At 39.4% G+C, this 22,816-nt stretch overlaps 2 protein-coding genes across 7 annotated transcripts in view; one reads left to right on the top strand and one right to left on the bottom strand.

The window, feature by feature from the left end:
• Positions 1-22,024, top strand: part of CCDC148 (coiled-coil domain containing 148) — a 337,625-nt gene extending 315,601 nt beyond the window's left edge. For both annotated transcript variants that reach the window (XM_067741854.1, XM_067741858.1), the window contains one exon: positions 17,576-22,024. In XM_067741854.1, coding sequence (XP_067597955.1) covers positions 17,576-17,609 — 34 coding nt within the window. In that variant the 3' untranslated portion in view covers positions 17,610-22,024. The remainder of the gene's footprint in view (positions 1-17,575) is intronic.
• UPP2 (uridine phosphorylase 2) overlaps positions 1-22,816 on the bottom strand; it is a 44,215-nt gene that overhangs the window by 11,788 nt on the left and 9,611 nt on the right. For 3 of the 5 annotated variants that reach the window (XM_067741867.1, XM_067741869.1, XM_067741868.1), the window contains exons 3-6: positions 14,590-14,748; positions 7,591-7,705; positions 4,208-4,417; positions 1,716-1,862 (exon numbers count right to left, since the gene is read on the bottom strand). In XM_067741867.1, the coding sequence (XP_067597968.1) occupies positions 1,716-1,862; positions 4,208-4,417; positions 7,591-7,705; positions 14,590-14,748 (631 nt within the window). Of the gene's footprint in view, positions 1-708; positions 855-1,715; positions 1,863-4,207; positions 4,418-7,590; positions 7,706-14,589; positions 14,749-22,816 lie in introns of all 5 variants that reach the window. The other 2 variants (XR_010944435.1, XR_010944434.1) reach the window with 1 other exon arrangement.

The following is a 22,816-nucleotide window of genomic DNA, read 5'->3' on the forward strand; positions in this document are numbered from 1 at the left end:
GTGGTTCTATTGGAATAATTTCACCAAAAATAAAAATGCATGCCACACACATATTTGGTTTCTTAATGCCACTCTCCACCCAAAGGAAGCAGAGATTCTTGGAGAAATGGCTGATCCCAGACCTGAGGCAAGGAAAGTGTAAGTGGTACCTAAGAATCCCGTTGTGCCTGAAAGCAAGAAAATTCTCAAGAGTTAAGAGAATTATGTCAGAAGGACAGAAGAGTGCACTAGAAGGGGCTCTTCCTGGCCACATTTGGGATAATTTGAGTATCAAAAAGAATAATGACAGAAACTGCTTATAACACACTGCTTTGAACAAAATCCACCAAACAATAACGACTCCCTGCCACCAAAAAGAAAAAAGAGAGAGAAGAGCGTGAGAAAGAAAGGCTCTTCTTAAAAGAATGCTAGCTAACAAACGTAGGAGGAATGATGGAATTAGAAAAGCATCATTTGTATTCCATGCTAAAATCACTGGGAAAAGATGATTGGGTTACAGGATATTCGTTCACACAGTGCCAGATTATCATCCCAGAAGTTACTTGCTACTTTCAGAGAGAAAACATTAATTTTTCAGAGGAGGGAGATGGGCAGTTACCCCTTGAGCCAAGTGATCCAACTTGAAATTACTAACAGTGGAATATCTTCACATTACCTTTCCCTGATGTGGTGCAATGGAAAGTTTACATTACTATGAAGTGTTCTTACCACATAGCTGAATCTAATCAAGCCACTAGACTTTACTTCTGCTTTACAGGAAATAAAGTGAAATCCCACGATGACGAGTACAGACAAATCTAGAACATGGATGTTCTACAAGATAACTGCCTGAACTTCTCAAAAATTCCTCTGTCCTGGGGAAAAAAGAAAAGTAGGGAAACTATTCTAGATGTAAAAGTATAGAGATACAATAACTAAGCAATACAGTGTATAAAGTTAATTCAATATTAGATTAAAATAATCTTTAAAGATTTTTAGGAAAATCAGAAAATTTAAAAATGGAATGGATGTTAAATGATGTTATGAAATGATTTTTACTTTTCTTTATTTTTTTTTTTTGGTTTGATAATTGTATTGTGGTCATTAGGAGGACATCCTTATTCTTAGGAAATGATGCTAAGTTACAAGAGTTAAGTGACATAATATTTATAATTTATATACAATGATTCAGGAGAAAAAAGCAAATAGGTGTGTTTGTGTACATGTGTGTATATATATGTATGTATATATATATACACACACACATACACAGTATTCTTTCAATTTTTCTGTATTATTGATTTTTTTTTCAAAATAAAAAAGTTGGGAAAAGCAAAAGTGCATGTAAATTAACTCTAAAAACACACTACTCCACTGATGTTTTGTCCTTTGATGGACTATTTTAGGAATATTTTATTTGTGTCATGTCTCAGTAAATTCAGTTGTAGTAGAAAACAGCTTCCACTACCAGGATGAAGAAAGCAGAACAATCTATGAAGTCTTGGCTATGTAACCCACTAGCTGGTGACCTTGGGCAACTTAACTTTTGACCCTTGAGGCTTGGTTTCCTCATTTGCATAACAAATAATGTCCTGCCCACTCACAAGATATTATGAGATAACCGTGCATTCAACCCAAAGTAATCTATAGCTGGATTCCTTTTTCTTCTCCTGGAGAGTGAAAATAACTTCATGAAAGAGGAGAATTTGACCCTTAGGCATTCATGAAAGTCTTACCTTTTAGACCACAAAGTCTACACATGGCCGCAAACACCGTAGATTCCATTTCGATATTCCTGATGCCGGCATTATATGCTCTCTTCAAGTAATCTAACCCCTTTTCTCTGGAAAAGGAGCACAGCGCTCCATCTAGTCGACCCTGGCCTGAAAGAGAATGGAGAATGTTTAGCGACTTGATGTCCCACGGTGGCTGTGGCATCACTAAGAGGCTTGCTGTCAGCCCAAGTGCTCTGTGGCTGACTCTAACTCATGGGCCTGCACCCCAGGTAGGATAAATCTGGCCATCTGAATCATCCTATCAAAGGACCTGGGGCAAGGCTGTGCGCAGCTCAAGAGTCTCACACAGGAATCTCCATGGCACTGAGCTCCCCCAGCTCTGGGACAAGTGACCATTGAATGGCCGCAGCAGCCAGCACTGTGCCCAGAGACAGTAGGACCTGGAGGGTCTCTGGAAGATCTGCCCTTTGAGGAAAATCTCAGGTTGCACCTGCGACTGGCGGCTGGCCCAGGGACCGGTGCTGGGGAAGAAGAAAAGGCTCCAAGCCCCAGTGATGATCCTAAGCTACTTGAGGATCAGGGTGGTGGTTTGGACATTGCAGCTCCATCTGTGCATCATGACCATGGTAACCATACACAGATGGTCGATTTGTCCACCTTTTCCCTGCCACACACCTCAGGCTGCACGCCATTCTTTTGCGATCACATTTTCCCTTCTAGGCTGCTCTCGGTGTTTACTTAGCACTTGAATTCCATCTGTACCAACCAGTGGGGCCAGAAGGAGGTGGAGAAAAGCCTGATGCTGTTACTCCTCCTCCACCGTGGCTGCGCTGGGGACAGGCTTCACCGCATCCCACCCCCAAGGGCGTCCTCTTGAAGTAGGGAGGCCAGTAGACTCTGTCACCATCTATATTGCAAAATCCTCTTTTTTATTTTTTTGCGGTACGTGGGCCTCTCACTGTTGTGGCCTCTCCCGTTGCGGAGCACAGGCCCCGGACGCGCAGGCTCAGCAGCCATGGCTCACGGGCCCAGCCACTCCGCGGCATGTGGGATCTTCCTGGACCGGGGCACGAACCCGTGCCCCCTGCATTGGCAGGCGGACTCTCAACCACTGCGCGACCAGGGAAGCCCCTCTTTTTTCCCTTTCCTGTATCTTTCATGCTATTTCCATCCTTGCTGTCTGCTTCTGCTTGTGCCCTCCTTCTTAGGCTGCCTGCCAACACCTCTAATGCAGTGCTATTTTAGCCAATTCAGACTCAGATGTCCCATAAGTTAAGCAGGTAATGTCAACGAGGTCTGCCTGTTGGAAGGGAGCAGCCTCACCTCACCTTAAGTGAATGTAGCCCCAGATGTGGGCCGAGGCTTGCCAGGGCTGCCATGAATAAATTATTTTATATTTTTAATGTTATGTTATTTCAAGAAGCCAAAAATCTGGATTTTCATATGAAATCTCCAGAAATTATAAATGTTGGCAAAATAATTCATATTCTAAAAAATACTGTGCAGCCCAAAGAAAACATTGACTCCAGTGGGTACCATTTGCAAGTTCTGGCTTAAACCCGTCAGTGACCCTCCCCAAGAAGGGGCCAGTGGCCTGAGACAAAGTCTCAACCCTATCACACCCAAAGTGGCCCCTATCTTATAACACATATGTGGTGACAACACCTTTACTAACCTGAAGTAATGTTTATAGATAATATATCTCCATATATAACTGTTTAGAATTCAATGTAATAGTCTAAGTTTGATCCAAAGGGAAAAGAAAAGAAAAGTAATTAAAAATGGGGTAATATGTAGTTTGATGAACACACTCAAATGCAGCTACACTGTAAGATTTCTAGAATGCCCTCCAAGGAATGGTACCAACCCTGGTTAGATTCTTTCTTGTGGAATGAGCAAGGTCTGTCCTGGAGGACGTTTTCTCCTGGCCCCTCCCTGCTTGTGGCAAGAGCTGCTACTTGGGAGTCACCATCAATTTTGTTCCTAAACTTGATTTGGGGACATTTTACTCATGGCCAAGAGAAAAAAGAACTGCTGTGAGACTACCTCATCCCTTTGGGATTTCCTCCCCCAAATATCTCTTCCCATTTCCTGGTTCCCACTCTTTCCTGAGTACCAGATCTCTTCCAAGGTACAGGTGACTGTACCTCAAAATGGAAGAAACATAGAAGCATATCCCCCTTTTCCAATTTAAATTAAAGGCATCAACAGAGATAAGATTTTGCTAACATCACAAATTGCATTTGAGTATCCAATTTGTTCTAGGAGGATTAAACCTACTCTCAAAATAAATTCATTATGTGTGTGTCTCCACCGCTTATTATGTCCTTACGTTCCTATGCTTTAGTAAGTTGAAAAGGCTGTTTCAGTTCCTTTTTTAATCCCCAACTATGAATTTCTAAAGTGGAGTTTTTAATATAAATTGTGGGTTTGAATAACAAAGTATTGCTGGCAATTTTCTGCTGCTTTCACAGTTTATAAATTCTTCTCACCTTCATAAAAATCATAGGTACACATCGTATGTCCAATGAGGGTTGGGAAGTCAGGAATTTCTTTGCTACAGTTGAATAGTTCCTCAGCCAGTTCTTTGTCAAGTTCAGTACTTCTGGTGACAACATTGTCCAAGATTACCTGTTCAAACCGGGGCTTAAAAAAGGAGTCTACGGCTCTGTCTGTTATTACAACAGACCCTGGTGCAATCCCTGCAGTGTGGGAATAAATAGGTGGTTACAGAAGAATGTCACTTAGGTTTACTTTTGACACATAGTATGTAATCTCTTCTGCCAACATTAATTAATGCTAGTTGCTAATTATTCTCCCCATTTTCATCTTTAAAATTATTTTCTTTTCCAAATGCAATTAAATAATAACATTCCGAACAGGCATTTACATTTGCTTTCTTTCCAGATTCACATTTACAATGTGATTGGGTTTAAATTTCAAGACAAACATGACTCTTGGACATGCAAATTAGTACTGGCCTTCAGGTTCAAATTTGAATAAAGTAGGTCAGGAATAAACTAAATGAGCCTGCCAGAAAGTAGTTTTCATAAAGTGATGTGACTACTTGATATTTAATCTTCTCTGCAACTCCTTGATTACTATAATTTCTTTGTATCTCTGTGCTCTCTTCCTTTTGATTCTCATTACATCCATTCCCTCCTCCCCTCTCCCATCCCATGTAAATTAGGCCTCTTGGCTGACCTTCCATTGCTACAAAGTCTGGCTTGCTCCTGGGACTCAGGAACTCAAGTCTCAGGGACTTGAGAAACCATTTTCTGCCAACTGTTATTCCCCTGGCCTGGTGTGTTCCCTCATCCTCCCACACACACTTTCATCAGACCAACTTCAACTCATTCTTCTGGTGTCAGCTTAAGTCACTTCCTTCAAAAGATCTGAATCCACAGAGGGGGAAAAAATTAAAAGGCAACACAGATACATTACATTCAATTTTCCCAGGTCCAGCTTTTGACCTAGTTTTTGACCCGTTCTGATTCCTGTTTAGAGCCTGGATGAGGGGATATATATTGATAGGGCCCTAGACTCTCTCTCTGTCCTAATAGTCATCATATTTTTTGTAATTACTCATTTGTTTGTCTATTGCCCTGATAAAACATAGGCTCTATGAAGGCAAGAATAGTGTCTGTCCACTGTTGTCTCCCCAGTAGCATTGTGCCTATCACATTATAGGTATTCCAATAAAAATTTGTTGAATGAGTGAATGTTTCCATAGAGATGCCATAGACAGAGATCTGCAAACTACAATCCATGGGCCAGATCCAGCCCATCTTTGTAAATAGAGCTTTATTGGAACACAGCCACATTCATTCATTTGCATATTTTCTATGATTGCTTCCACACTCTAATGGCAGAGTTGAGAAGTTGCAACAGAAACCGTATGGCCTGCAAAGCCTAAAATATTTACTGTCTGACCTTGTATAGAAAAAATTTACCAACCCCTACCATAGCACATAGCCATATCCTTCTGGGTTCTTAATAAATTCCAATGTGGATCAACATGGAGTTAATTTAGAAGATCCAGCTAGAGCCCCAAGGTAGGCTCTGATGATAGAGGCTCGGTGAGTCAGATACTTTTTAAAGAAATCAAACAAGTATCTTCTTGAATTATTCACAGTGTCCTAAAAACAGGAAAGTGACTGAGAAGGAAGTTGAAAATGTGGAAATCAAAAATGAAGTTATTCACATGACATCCTAATATTTAGATGTATTAGAGCATTTATATCCCAGTTAAAGTCTCTTAAAGGCCAAGGCACTGTTTATTTGAGTACCTCATCATAATGAAGTTTTGTTGGCTCATCTAAAGAGTGGTAACATCAGCAAAAAAAACAAACAAAAAAAACCCCAACAAGCTACACCTCCTTCATCTCCAAATCAAAGTTTTTAAAACAAAACAAACACATCTTATTGATAAGCTAAGAGTTCTTAATGAGAACAGAACTTCAAAATGATGGATAATCCACAACAGCACATTGCTTTAATTTCCCACAATTCATAGACCTTCATTGTGCTACATGGGCTATATGTATCATGTTACCATCAAACAAAAGACCTAGAATCCATGACCATGAGCTGGATGGTCAGCAGGTTGCTTTGCCCACACTGGACACTTGTTAATATCAAGGGGCAACCACAGCAGTCAGGGTGGTACATTGCATGGGCATGGGCTATGCAGACAGATCCTTGTATCCCACAACTCAAGAATTATGAGCAATCTTAATAACAGTGTTATCCATTTCATCCCCAAATGCATCATTCCCTACTATTGCTTATTTGGGATAATATTGGATAAACAACAGTCCAGAAGGATGCCTGATCTAATAATGATTGCTAACATTCTCCTTCTCTTTCTGGATGGACATCCATAGATGTCCTTCTTTAATCCATCTGTGAGGGCCTTGGCTGGACTTTATTCCTGTACCACAGCTGTGGAAAGGGCATGATATTTTTGAACGTGTTTGTTTCTAGTGAAGCATGACTTAGCCACCTGTGTAATTCTAAGACCAAAATCTCAGCCTTTTTTTTTTTTTTTATAATTCCCATTCAGTCCTGTCACTCTGTCAACCAAACATTTCCAGTTACAATGCCCTGTCTGTATTTGCATTTGGTGACATAGTAGAATCATCCCCTCACAAGATCTGCTCCTGAAGAAGAGGTTGAAAAAGAAGAAGGTCTCCACAGAACTTTACCTCAGCCCAGGGTAGATGTATAAACAAGGCTCCTGACTAGCTGCCTGACCAGCCAAGGAAGAAGGGAGGAGAGGAGGCTCTGAGAAAACCTTAGGAAGCATCACCCAACTCTTCCCTAAAAGCCTGGCCTGATCTCTTCTGCTGTGTTGGTGAGGAAAAGACCCAGCCAAGAAAAGGGTAGTCACTGACATGAGCTAAAAGCAATGTTTTCCTAAGAGCTATTGATGTCTGCTTACTTAGCTGATAAACAAGGCAAATCTTAGTGATTTATTTCTTTTACTTGAGAGCACTTATAAAATTCCTAAGCTTCAAAATCTATTCGAACCCTCAAAACTTACTCTTAGCCTCAAAACATATTTCCTAGCAAGTTTCCACTCCTCTCCTTAAGAACACCTAAGTCCATCTGGGCAGTGGGCTGTGGGATGTCTCACTCCAGGTTTCCATGCAGGGAAAAAGAGAAAGATTATATACACATGCATTTCCTTAAATTTTTAAAATTTTCTTTAAATTTAAATTTCTCAATTGCCTCAAGCCCAGCCCCCTGACACTTTTTAGCCCATCCGGGTTTCTTCTGGGCTCTGAGTACGTTGGTGTGTTACCACACCAATAGCTTACCCTGTATGGAACAACCACTTGGATTTAATAGTATATAAATCAATCCATCTCACCTATTCCCCCTGATGTACCAATTCTGATAATGGTAACGTCACAGCACCGGGCATGGTACAGTAATTTAATGAGTTCATGAAGCATAATAGAAATGGAGGGGATGCCCATGCCATGCTGTGGAGAGAAAAGGGAAAGTCATTATACATCTTGCAGAATGATAACACACACAGGACATATTTACTTCCTTCATTACAAGTTAACAGCCCTCAGGTAAATTTACATAATCATTATGACTTTGCCATAGCTGAGGAAAACGTAAGTCAGCTCTAACCGACGCCCACATGACATGCTGATAGATGGGTCCATCTGTGGCGATGAAAGAGAGACATCTCCCTGTCAGTTAAACTGAGTTCAGCCCTCATTGTCAAGAGCAGAAGGTGGGGGTGGCGTGGTGTACTGGTGTGTCAGGGCAGTGCCATTTCTCAGTTCCCCACTGGGCTCTTCACAGTGAGTTTTGAAAAAGAGCTCTTTGCAAGATTGACTTGATTTTGAGGAAATATAGATTTGGCTACCATGTATTTAGTCCTTTTCCACTATACTAAATGAAAGAGTAAATCCATCTCATTACTCTCATGTGTCCTTGTTCATTTGTTGATAATTCTGTTGAGCTCTGAAAGGCACAAGGGTAGAGATGTGGGTTACATCTACACCTAACAATTTGGAGTATATAATGGATACACATTCAGTATATAGATCATGACTGCAACTCTAGTCTTCCTCAGCATTTGGAAGAGTAGAATCAATGTCACAGAATAAGGGTCAACACAGGTTAGAGGATTTGGCCACTCCTGGTGGTTACAATATGTTCTAATAACGCTCCAGAAAGGTCCTCCATGCTGGAATCTGTAGTAGCTAGAGCTAAGTTTAGAATGGGTGTCTATTTCATTCTTAATATAACACGAGAGAGTCAAATGTGGTCTTCAGTATTCTACTCTTGGGCACAAAGACTTTGTGTGCAGAAAAGCACCAGGGGCATCTTGGCAGTTAGGTGATGGCTGACACTAATTCTTCATTAACAAATCTAGAAAACTATTACAGCCATGACCACAATATTTTCACCTGAGTTCCCTTCTTCTCACTATCAAGAATATTAAACTATGGAAACTTTGAACCTCTGGGTTTCCCATTTTTGGTTGCCATGGAACATGTTCTGACTTCCAAATGCATTGTAAGTCTCCTAGAGGCTATCAATCAAACCGGTATTAGTTGTATGTCCAAGATTCAGTAACACAATAGTACTGCGGGACTTTAACACCTCACTTATACCAATCGACATATCATCAAGACAGAAAATTAATAAGGCAACACAGATTTAAATGACACAATAGACCAGATAGATTTAATTGATATTTCTAGGACATTTCATCTGAAAACAGCAGATTACACTATCTTCTCAAGTGCACTGGTAACATTCTCCAGGATAGATCACATCTTGGGTCACAAATCAAGCCTCGGGAAATTTAAGAAAACTGAAATAATATCAAGCATCTTTTCCGACCACAACACTATGAGATTAGAAATAAATTACAGGGAAAGAAATGCAAAAAACACAAACACATGGAAGCTAAACAATACGTTACTAAATAACCAAGAGATCACTGAAGAAATCAAAGAGGAAATCAAAAGATACCTAGAGACAAGTGACAATGAAAACACGACAGCCCAAAACCTATGGGGTGCAGTAAAAGCAGCCCTAAGAGGAAAGTTTATAGCAATACAATCCGACCTCAAGAGCCAAGAAAAATCACAAATAAATAATCTAACCTTACACCTGAAAGAACTAGAGAAAGAAAAAAATAAAACCCAAAGTTAGCAGAGGGAAAGAAATCATAAAGGTCAGAGCAGAAATAAATGAAATAGAAACAAAGAAAACAATAGCAAAGATCAATAAAACTAAAAGCTAAGTCTTTGAGAAGATAAACAAAATTGATAAACCTTTAGCTAGACTCATCAAGAAAAATAGGGAGATGACTTAAATCAATAAAGTTAGCAATGAAAAAGGAGAAGTTAGGACGGACACCGCAGAAATACAAAGCATCATAAGAGACTACTACAAGCAACTCTAGGCCAATAAAATGGCATGGACAGAAATGGACAAATACTTAGAAAGGTGTAACATTCAAAGACTGAACCAGGAAGAAACAGAAAATATGAACAAACCAATCACAAGTAATCAAATTGAAACTGTGATGAAAAATCTTCCAACAAACAAAAGTCCAGGACCAGATGACTTCACAGGTGAATTCTATCAAACATTTAGAAAAGAGCTAACACCCATCTTTCTCAAACTCTTCCAAGAAATTGCAGAAGAAGGAACACTCCCAAACTCACTCTACAAAGCCACCATCACCCTCATTCCAAAACCAGACAAAGATACTACAAAAAAAGAAGGTTACAGAACAATATCACTGATGAATATAGATGCAAAAATCCTCAACAAAATACTAGCAAACAGAATCCAACAACACATTAAAAGGATCATACATCATGATCAAGTGGAATTTATCCTAGGGATGCAAGGATTCTTCAATATACAAAAAATCAATCAATGTGATACACCATATTAACAAATTGAAGAATAAAAACCATATGATCATCTCAGTAGATGCAGAAAAAGCTTTTGACAACATTCAACACCCATTTATGATAAAAACTCTCCAGAGAGTGGGCATAGAGGGAACCTACCTCAACATAATAAAGGTCATATATGACAAACCCACAGCAAACATCATTCTCAATGGTGAAAAATGGAAACCATTTCCTCTAAGATCAGGAACAAGACAAGGATGTCCACTCTTGCCACTATTATTCAACATAATTTTGGAAGTTCTAGCCATGGCAATCAGAGAAGAAACAAATAACAGGAATACAGACTGGAAAAGAAGAAGTAAAACTGTCACTGTTTGCAGATGACATGATACTGTACATAGATAATCCTCAATATGCCACCAGAAAACTACTAGAGCTAATCGATGAATTTTGTAAAGTTGCAGGATACAAAATTAATGCAAGAAATTTCTTGCATTCCTATGCATTAACAACAAAAGATCAGACAGAGAAATTAAGGAAACAATCCCATTCACCATTGCAACAAAAAGAATAAAATACCTAGAAATAAACCTACCTAAGTAGGTAAAAGACCTGTACTCAGAAAACTGTAAGACACTGATGAAAGAAATCAAAGATGACACAAACAGATGGAGAGATATACCATGTTCCTGGGTTGGAAGAATCAATATTGTGAAAATGACTCTACTACCCAAAGCAATCTACAGATTCAATGCAATCCCTATCAAACTACCAATGGCACTTTTTACAGAACTAGAACAAAAAATCTTAAAATTTATATGGGGACACAAAAGACCCCGAATAGCCAAAGCAATCTTGAGGGAAAAAGTGGTGCTGGAGGAATCAGACTCCCTGACTTCAGACTATACTACAAAGCTTCAGTAATCAAGACGGTATGGTACTGGCACAAAAACAGAAATATAGATCAATGGAACAGGATAGAAAGCCCAGAGATAAACCCACACACATATGGTCAACTAATCAGTGACAAAGGAGGCAAGGATATACAATGGAGAAAAGACAGTCTCTTCAATAAGTGGTGCTGGAAAAACTGGACAGCTACATGTAAAAGAATGAAATTAGAACACTCCCTAACACCATACACAAAAATGAACTCCAAATGGATTAAAGACCTAAATATAAGACCAGACACCATAAAACTCTTAGTGGAAAACATAGGAAGAACACTCTTTGACATAAACCACAGCAAGATCTTTTTTGACCCACCTCCTAGAGTAATGGAAATAAAAATAAACAAATGGGCCCTAATGAAACTTAAAAGCTTTTGCAAAGCAAAGGAAACTATAAACAAGACGAAAAGACCACCCTCAGAATAGGGGAAAATATTTGCAAATGAATCAATGGACAAAGGATTAATCTCCAAAATATATAAACAGCTCATGCAGCTCAATATTAAAAAAACAAACCCAATCCAAAAATGGGCAGAAGATCTAAAGAGACATTTCTCCAAAGAAGACATATAGAGGGCCAAGAGGCACATGAAAATCTTCTCAACATCACTAATTATTAGTGAAATGCAAATCAAAACTACAATGAGGTATCACCTCATACCGGTCAGAATGGCCATCATGAGAAAATCTACAAACAACAAATTCTGGAGAGGGTGTGGAGAAAAGGGAACCCTCTTGCACTGTTAGTGGGAATGTAAATTGATGCAGCCACTATGGAGAATAGGATGGAGGTTCCTTAAAAAACTAAAAATAGAATTACCATATGATCCAGCAATCCCACTACTGGGCATATACCCAGAGAAAACCATAATTCAAAAAGAGTCATGTACCAATATGTTCATTGCAGCACTATTTACTATAGCCAGGTCATAGAAGCAACCTAAATGCCCATTGACAGATGAATGGATAAAGATGTGGTACGTATATACAAGGGGATATTACTCAGCCATTAAAAGGAATGAAATTGGGTCATTTGTAGAGACGTGGATGGATCTAGAGACTGTCATACAGAGTGAACTATGTCAGAAAGAGAAAAACAACTATTGTATATTAACACATATATGTGGAATCTAGAAAAATGGTACAGATGAACCGGTTTGCAAGGCAGAAATAGAGACACAGATGTAGAGAACAAACGTATGGACACCAAGGGGGGAAAGCGGCCGGGGGTGGAGTTGGTGGTGGGATGAATTGGGAGATTGGGATTGACGTATATACACTAATATGCATAAAATAGATAACTAATAAGAACCTGCTGTTTAAAAAAATAAAATAAAATTCAAAAAAAAATGAACAATGCTAAAGGAAAAAAAATAAGTAAAAATGATAAACCCCCCCTAATAAAGACAGCAATTAATCAGTTAAATAAAAGCAAGTACAATATCAACAAAGAGAAACAAATAACTTATATTCTGTCACCCATTGACAAAATAATACCAAAACATTAGAAAAAAATGATCTGAATTGATACATGAAATACACACAAAACAGCTGTTATAGCAGACTATTTGAAGAATAGAGAAAATTTGAAGGAAACTTTAGAGAGTTACATACATACATACACACATACATGCATACAAGTATAGATGATAGATGGAAGGATAAAGAAAGAAGGAAAAAAGAGAAAGAAGGAAAAGAAAGAAAGAAAAAGGAAGGAAGAAAGAAAGGAAGAGAAAGAAAGAAAGAAAGAAATCAGATAGATGGGTAGATACATCCACAAAAGATGGAAACATGTATATCAGTAATTCTGAATATGGCTACAGTTCCTTATTCGCATTTTTCTGTATTTTTTAAGTTGATCAAAATTAAAAACATTACTTAATCAAAAAAAATGTATATCCAAGATTAACAAGACTGGACTCTACCACTAATGAATAAACTCTCTAAATCTCATTTCCTCAATTGTATATTAAGAAAATGAACCATTATTTAATCTATTAGGTTCCTCCTAAATCAGATATTTAATAGGTTTATGATTATCACTTAATATGTGTCACGGTGATAAAATGACAAATGGGCTTGTATGTTTCTGCTAGACTCTCTCTCTTTCTCTCTTTCTCTGTCTCGCTCGCTCTCTCTCTCTCTCTCTCTCACACACACACACACACACTCCTCAGCAGCTGCTGGAGAGGAAGAATTTTCAAAGAAGTGGTCTCAACTGGAAATCCTCTTTCTGCCTAGTGAGACTCATTTCTAATTGTCTGACCCCTCTGGACATGATGCATATTTCAGTTCTTTTTCCCTGATGGACAGCAGGATCAGTCTACTGCCATTTTTATATCTTACTCTGAAGTTTTACTACTTGTTTATGATAGTTTCACATTTTTATAAATTTTACTTTTCTGTCCTTACCCATTTATTGTGCAAAGAAAAGGACAAAGAGTTGTAGTCTAAAAGTCAAGCAAAAGTTAGCAAGACAAAATGTGCCAAGATCTGGGGATACTCAGTTTCTTTCTAATGTAGCTTTCTGTAATTGTTGAATGAACAAATGAACGAATGGATTCTCCCATGTGAGCCCAAAGCAGGTTTCATGTATTTTGTCCCAGAGGGGAGACCAACTTGGCTGTCCCACCGGTGTTGCATAATTTTCCCTTCTTCGGTCTAGGCTTCCAGCCATGATCATCCATCCTTCCATCTCCACGTACTATAGAGCAATTGATAGTTATTCCCCGGTGCGGGAGTCACATATAATCCAGCTCCTTAGAATTATCACATCTCTGCAGTGGATTCTTCCCTTGTCACCTGGCATGCTTAGCTGTGCCCCTTATGAGGGCTGCAGTGTACAGATATGTACAGACTCAGAGCTATTGTTTCAGAATACAGCCCTGTGGCAGAGAGACCCACTTGGAAGGCAAGCTGGGTGCACACGCATGTACGTTCCGCTAAGTGTATGCTATCCTGAGTCCAAGAGGGAAACGGTCTCTGTGTTCCCTAAAATTGCAAGTCATTCCACTTTCATATTGTCTCAGGACACTGTGTGTCCAGAGCTGTTAACATATTCTAAATACAGGAGAGCAGTTTGCAAGAGCTCCATGGAAATGTATTAGCAGCTTTTCAGTGAGCTTATTACAGTGTTAAATGGCACAACTTGGGTAATCCTGAAAATTGGCCCCTGTGTACTAAAAGCCCAACATTCCCAAAGCTGGATAAAGGGTAGAGGAGAAAAAATTGCTGGTGGCTTATTAATCAGTTACAAGCTAAAGAGAGGAAATGTGCTTTGAGGGTTTTTTCTCCTAACTTGCATAGCTAAGTGGTAACTAATAAAGCAAACCAAAGTAGCACTGAATGTTATTTTCTGCCCCTAGGACTTTTTCCAACTATGAATGTCACACCTGGACACTTAATTTATTGTGTGAAAATGCAAAGCAGGAGGGGAAAAAGAACTCCTGTATTTGGAAGTTCCCACTTTCTTTTGCTAGCTTGTGATGACTATGTGACGTGCAGCCATTGAGTACTTACACTGATAGAGAGCACGGGACCAATTTTGTACATACAATATCTGTCAGTCCCGGCACAGATGTCCTTAACGTCTTCTTCACTGTCTTGCAATCTGAGTTCCTTGTGCATAAACAGTGCAAATGCTTTCATTCTGTTAGGGCTTCCACCAACGCAGACAAACTGTTAATAAAAATAAACAATAACCTGCCTTAGTAACTGGGATAAAAAGCAAGGGTCAGCTTTCAACTTTAATGTTTTTATTTTTCAATTATATTCTTAAGGGTATATGTAGATGTTATGGGTTATGTTCATGAGTTAACTAATTGGCATCATTACCCGGTAAATAAGGCAACCAGAAACATAGTTTATGTACATAATTAGTAATGAAAAAGATAATCACAAAATCAAAATAAGTGTTGATTTTGTTCAGGTGGGTGTTTCCTGGTGTTTTTGTCATGGTGAACATCAAGAAGCATCTTAAGTGGACATAGGCAGCTTATTGTTGGGCATTAGCGGGCTATAGGCTTAATGTGTCAATTCTGAGGACATGGAAATACATAACATGAGAACTATAAGTTTAGATGTGTTTTCTGATTCCACATTCCCAATCATACGTTTTTATTATAAAATATACTATGTTAATTTAAAGCTTTAAAGAAAACACATCAAGACTTTCCAACTTCTCATTCAGAAGACATTTTCATGGAACAAGCCTTATCATTGTAGACTAGAAATCTCACTACGGTATTTCTTCATTTCCAACAATTTGGTTTTATTTTTGTCTTATTCACATTTTAACATCTCTGAAATTACAATATGGATTGTAGTCAAGGGTGTCAAATCTAATAAAATATGGTAATAAAATTGTCTGGTGGTTGCTTGTGCAATAGCCTCTTAGGGGTACATCAGTCCCAGGGATGGGAGAGGTGGATATCAGAGAGAGGATGGACATGGCCTAAGAGCAGCGTGGATGAGCAGCCAGACTGGTGGGGACCAGGGCTCAGCAGTGGGGAGGAGGAGTGGCAGCAGATGTCAGAGACCCGAGGAAGCACAGCCCACAGAAAGGTGCCAGGTGCAAAGTCATTCTGGAATCTGAGCTGAGCAGTGAGGTGCACAGAGTCTGAAGAGGCTCCAAGTCAGAGAGATAAGGCAACACAATGGTTTAAGGACTAACCTTTGAGGTTAGAGAAGCCTGGCTTTGCACCCCAACCCTGTATCTGATTAAGTAGTTTGTTCAGTGTTATACGTGTAATCTCTACATGCTTCAGATTATCACCTCCAAAATAGAAACAAACAAACAAACAAACAAAACCGTAGTATCCTTCAGAGGGTTTTTGTGAGGATAAGATGAGATTGAACATGATAGGGGACAAAGCCAGGCACTTTCTGAGTGGTCAACAAATGGCAACTTCCGTTTTTCATATCATAGAGCAATTTCCTGGCCCTGCTTTTGAGCTTGCTTATTTGTTTCTGTATTTTTGGAATTTAGTGCAAATGAAACTAGTTCAAATCCAGTAAGGAAAAGGCAGCTGGTAGTGCCTGACTGATGTGGGCAGCATTAGGCAGAGCTTCAGAAGGATTGCCAGTGAGGCCCCTCACAAGGATAAAGAGTATCTGCCCAAGGAAATAACTAACTGAGGTTGTAGAATTAGGTGCCCGATTCACAATTTACTGTGAGTATTGGGTGGTCTCATTACATGATGCATTTTGTTTCCATTTAGCAATAATTCCTATGCCACCCTCATTCTCGATGGTGGGATGTAATTATCCTTTTATCCAGGCCCTCTGCCTCTCTTCTACCCTCATTATTATCTTTTCTGTGTCTTCTTATGAGTTTCTCTGTTGGGGCCTAAAGTTGGTAATGAACTGCAATGAAAGTTAGCCATCAAGGCTGAGTAGCAAAGAGGATAAGACCATGGTCTAAGGTAAGTTTTTAAATTAGCATTGATTATTTGTGAAATATTCTCCTCTGTTCGTATGGACAGTTAAGACTTGGCTCAAGATCCAAGTACAAGGAGGTCATTTTTGTTGTTGTTGTTTCCTTTTTACAAAATACAGTAGTTTGAAAATAACCTCAGTGTGTGGTGCCAGTAAATGTAAATTACAACTATTCAGATTGACCATAAAACCAAAACAGATGTTGGAATAGCTTGTGGTTTGAATTCTTCTTTGAACTTAGATATTGCTGTAATCAACAGGAATTTCTGAATGTTTCTGGAGACATAAAGATGATAAGTGTAGACAAAAGCGTTTTTGTTCTTGAAGACTTACTTCTAAATCAGACTTACTAAATATCACCTATTGACACAATTTTCAGTCTGGCTGCTTTGATGAGGAGTAAAATATGGCTGAAGACCACCAACCAACAATGACTTTAAGTGACACGTTCTGTGATTTATGTCCCCCCCAAAAAATTATCATTTGTCCTGGTTTTATCAAAGAAGATAGAAATGTCTTGGGAAGGAGTCTGAAGCATTACAAAACTATGTTAAGGACTTTGCCTAAAGACTGCCAGAATGAACTCACTTTCAAATATGCCTAGTGTCTTGAAAGACTTAGCTTTGCCATGTTGTATTTATCTGGTCCTACTGCAGTATATGTATTTTGTCTGTTAATAAAGGAGTATAGAGACTTAAAATACATATTACATAGTATTGTAAGATAATGCTTTTCCATGTTACTTGAGATTTCTAGGGAGAGATTGGAGGGTACCAGTTAGTGATCTTATAAAAGATATATTTGGAGGTTGAATTTGAGTAGATAACTTCTAAAGATACTCCACTATATTTTTCAACTGATTGATTGATTCAAGTCTATATGACAAAAGACATTAGCTGTTTACCAAACTCTTCCCCCTTCTTTCTGGGCACACTACTAAACTCAACTTCCCAGCCTCCTCTTCAGGTAGATGAGGCCATATGCCTGAGTTCCAGCTACTAGAATGTGAACAGAAATGGTGTCGCTTCCAGTTCTAACACATAGAAATCTCCCATTGGTGATCCTATAGATTGTCTTCTGTTTGTCTGCTGAATGGGCGCTGACACCCAGTGAAACTTTGCAAGGCACTCCTTGAAGATGACAGAGCAACAAGATAGAAGGAGCCTGGGTCCCTAATCACCAGTTGGAAGAAAGCCACTGATTGACCAGGAGCACCCACTTGGTACTCAGTGTGAGTGAGAAACAAACTTACATTGTGTTAAGCCACTGATATTTTGAAGTAGCAACTAACAAAACCTTTTAAGTACAGTAAGTAAGAAAATGAATAAAATAGGAATGGTTGTCAGAATCTTTAAGATTTAAAATTTTACACACCCAGAGTTTTCCTTTTCTTTGAAGATAGTGCTGTTAATAATGATTATCATCTCTGTGAAGACAAGGCTGAGTTTTCAGGTACTGATGGATTATGTCCTCTCTTATTAGCTAGAATTGCTACCCTGGGATTTAAGGGAGTTGAGAAATTGAACCTAGCATGTTCTTATTCAAAGATAAGAACGTAACTGGAAGGAGGCAAGTTTCTGAGAAGAGCATCTATAAATATAAGTCAGGCTTTACCTGTTGCCTCTAAAGAATAGGTTAAACAGCCAATTCTGATCATTTGGAACTACGTTACCTGCTCCCCAATCTACACCCCCCCACACACACACACACTTTTGCCTCCTATCCATCAAAATGGCCCAATCAATAGAGTTGTTCTCTAGTAGAAAAAAATGAGTTCTAAACCAGAGCATGTCTTTTTATCCAAAAGAGAATCTATTGAAATTGTCCACAGCCAGGTGGATTATGAGCTTATAAGGTTGGATAGTGGTTATGATGAAGTATGAGAATAAGTGCTGATAAAAATCTAGGCAGGTAGAGGAGAGATACCTAGATATGTAAATTATAGATCACTTTCTATCTCAAAAACATCAGTCTATTTAGTTATTAATTAGATGTTCATGTTAGTTTATTAATTATGATAGATCATTTAATTAATCAGAATTATCCTTATGTAAGGGTCCTGGAAAAGTCATTGTGAAGCATGAACCTCAAACCTAATATTTGAATTCAGGTAAAGTCCAATTAATGAGTATCAAAGACAGCCTTGATCAATTTACTCTTGGAGCATAAACATCAGAAACAGCAGTAGGAAGAGATGAAAAGATGAAGCAAAAGATTGAGGGAAGGCCATGAAAGAGCAAAGAGCCGCTGACTGCAGAGGAGTAGGGAAATGGGCGGGTCACGTCAGATGAGCCCACACCATCACACCTGTGCCCTAGGAAAGATGGGAGGGGGAGGGAGCAATGTAGCCCCTACTGTTAATGAATATCATAGATTTATTTCTTCTCCTCCCCACCCTGCCACCCTTCCTTCCTTCTCCTCCTCCTCCTTCTTTGTCTAGCTAACCGCCTCCTCCTCTTCCTCCCCTTTCTTCAATGCCCCCTGTCAATTAATAGACTATTCTCAGTTATGATGACTCAAAAAGCCCAGCTAGTGCAGTGGGCAAGAACCCTGGAAATTGGACTTAGAAGAATTTGGTCCAAGTCCTAGCTCTGCCACTATATGGTGTAATTTGTTAACCACCTTTGACCACTCTGAATTCAATTTCCTTGTTTTATGGAGGAAATGAATATCTGCTACACCCACCTAAAAGAGGGAATGTGAAGATTTGAGGTAGTGGGTCTGAGAGCTTTTATTTTTGTTCTTGTAATTGCTAAAGGAGTGAATAAAAGTCAGATGAAAACTGCACAATTCTCTAGCGGTGGGACTGTGATTAGGTGTAGGCCTTTTAGAAAACAAAAAAAAATTTTTTAAGTTCATTCCCTTTGACCATTTCTGTAAATCTTAATAGACTTAAATGTAAAAAAAATTATAGGTACAAAAATATCCATTTGAGTGTGTTTATGATAGAAAATACTTCAACATTAAAGTCAATAGTAGACTATGTAATGTATGGCACAGGCGCTTGGCATCCATAAACCATGTGTTTCAAAGAGAACACTATAATATGGGGAAATGTTAATGACATAAAGTTAAGTGAAAAACACAGACTGTAAAGTTATGTAATTCCAACTATTTAAAAATCTATTTGTTAAAAAGAACTGAAAGAAAAGAAAATAGGTTGATGGCATCGTTGTTTAGCTGGTAGGGGTTTTTTTAGACGTGTTTTTAAAAATCATTGTTCTAGATTGGTTCAAGATGACAGAGTAGAAGGACATGCACTCACTCCCTCTTGCAGGAGCACTGGAATCACAACTAACTGCTGAACAATCATTGACAGGATGACACTGGAACTCACCAAAAGAGATACCCCACACCCAGAGACAAAGGAGAAGCCTCAGTGAGATGGCAGTAGGGGTGCAATCACAATAAAATCAAATCCCATAACCACTAGGTGGGTGACTCACAAACTAGAGAACAATTATACCACAGAAGTCCACTCACTGGAGTGAAGGTTCTGAGCCCCACATCAGGCTTCCCAACCTGGGGGTCCAGCAGTGGGAGGAGGAATTCCCAGAGAATCAGACTTTGAAGGCTAGTGGGATTTGACTGTAGGACTTTGACAGGACTGGGGGAAACAGAGACTCCACTCTTAGAGGGTACACACAAAGTAGTGTGCACATCAAGACCCAGAGGGAAGGAACAGTGACCCCATAGGAGACTGAACCAGACTTACCTGCTAGTGTAGAGGGTCTCCTGCAGAGGTGGGGGGTGGCTCTGGCTCACTGTGGGGACAAGGACACTGGAAGCAGAAGTTCTGGGAAGTACTTCTTGGCATGAGCCCTCCCGGAGTCCACCATTAGCCCCACCAAACAGCCTATAGCCTCCAGTGCTGGGCTGCTTCAGGCCAAACAACCAACAGGGAGGGAACTCAGCCCCACCCATCAGCAGACAAGCAGATTAAAGTTGTACTGAACACTGCCCACCAGAGCAACACCCAGCTCTGCCCACCACCAGTGCCTCCCATCAGGAAGCTTGCACAGGCCTCTTAGATAGCCTCATCCACCAGAGGACAGACAGCAGAAGGAAGAAGAAATACAATCCTGCAGCCTGTGGAACGAAAACCACATTCACAGAATGATAGAAAAAATGAAAAGGCAGAGGACTATGTATCAGATGAAGGAAAATGGTAAAACCCCAGAAAAACAACTAAATGAAGTGGAGATAGGCAACCTTCCAGAAAAAGAATTCAGAATAATGATAGTGAAGATGATCCAGGACCTTGGAAAAAGAATGGAGGCAAAGATCGAGAAGATGCAAGAAATGTTTAACAAAGACCTAGAAGAATTAAAGAACAAACAAACAGATGAACAACACAATAACTTAAATGAAAAATACACTAGAAGGAATCAATAGCAGAATAACTGAGAAGTGACCTGGAAGACAGAGTGGTGGAATTCACTGCTGCAGAACAGAATAAAGAAAAAAGAATGAAAAAAAATGAAAACAGCCTAAGAGACCTCTGGGACAACATTAAACACAATAACATTCACATTATAGGGGTCTCAGAAGGAGAAGACAGACAGAAATGACCTGAGAAAATATTTGAAGAGATTATAGTAGAAAATTTCCCTCACATGGGAAAGGAAATAGCCACCCAAGTCCAGGAAGAGCAGAGAGTCCCATATAGGATAAACCCAAGGATAAACACACGGAGGCAATAGTAATCAAATTGACAAAAATTAAAGACAAAGAAAAATTATTAAAAGCAACAAGGGAAAAATGACAAATAACATATAAAGGAACTCCCATAAGATTAACAGCTGACTTCTCAGCAGAAATTCTACAAGCCAGAAGGGAGTGGCACGATATATTTAAAGTGATGAAAGGAGAGAACCTACAACCAAGATTACTCTACCCAGCAAGGATCTCATTCAGATTTGACGGAGAAATCAAAAGCTTTACAGACAAGCAAAAGCTAAGAGAATTCAGCACCACTGAACCAGCTCTACAACAAATGCTAAAGGAACTTCTCTAAGTAGGAAACACAAGAGAAGAAAAGGACCTACAAAAATAAACCCAAAACAATTAATAAAATGGTAATAGGAACATACATATCGATAATTAACTTAAATGTCACTGGATTAAATGCTCCAACCAAAAGACACAGGCTCGCTGAATGGATACAAAAACAAGACCCATATATATGCTGTCTAGAGACAACCACTTCAGACCTAAGGATACATACAGACTGAAAGTGAGGGGATGGAAAAAGATATTCCATGCAAATGGAAATCAAAAGAAAGCTGGGGCTTCCCTGGTGGGGCAGTGGTTGAGAGTCCGCCTGACAATGCAGGGGATGCGAGTTCATGCCCCGGTCTGGGAGGATCCCACGTGCTGCGGAGCGGCTAGGCCCGTGAGCCATGGCTGCTGGGCCTGTGCGTCCGGAGCCTGTGCTCTGCAACAGGAGAGACCACAACAGTGAGAGGCCTGCGTACCGCAAAAAAAAAAAAAAAAAAAAAGCTGGAGTAGCAATACTCATATCAGATAAAGTAGACTTTAAAATAAAGAATGTTGCAAGAGACAAGGAAGGACACTACATAATGATCAAGGGATCAATCCAAGAAGAAGATATAACATTTATAAATATATATGCACCCAACATAGGAGCACCTCAATACATAAGGCAAATGCTAACAGCTGTAAAAGAGGAAATCAACAGTAACACAATAATAGTGGGGCACTTTAACACCTCACTTACACCAATGGACATATCATGCAGACAGAAAATTAATAAGCATGGACTTGAGGACACGGGGAGGGGGAAGGGTAAGCTGGGACGAAGTGAGAGAGGGGCATTGACATATATACACTACCAAATGTAAAATAGATAGCTAGTGGGAAGCAGCCACATAGCACAGGAGATCAGCTCAGTGCTTTGTGACCCCCTAGAGGGGTGGGATAGGGAGGGTGGGAGGGAGACGCAAGAGGGAGAGGATATGGGGATATATGTGTACGTATAGCTGATTCACTTTGTTATACAGCAGAAACTAACACAACATTGTGAGACAATTATACTCCAATAAAGATGTTAAAAAAAAAAAGAAAATAAGGAAACAGAGGCTTTAAAAGACACAAAAGACCAGATTGATTTAATTGATAATTATCAGACATTCCATCCCAAAATAGCAGATTACACTTTCTTCTCAAGTGCACAGGTAACATTCTCCAGGATAGATCACATCTTGGGTCACAAATCAAGCCTCGGGAAGTTTAAGAAAACTGAAATCATATCAAACATCTTTTCCGACCACAACACCATGAGATTAGA

This window comes from Pseudorca crassidens, chromosome 6, assembly GCF_039906515.1.
Source record: "Pseudorca crassidens isolate mPseCra1 chromosome 6, mPseCra1.hap1, whole genome shotgun sequence".
NCBI classification, from domain to species: domain Eukaryota; kingdom Metazoa; phylum Chordata; class Mammalia; order Artiodactyla; family Delphinidae; genus Pseudorca; species Pseudorca crassidens.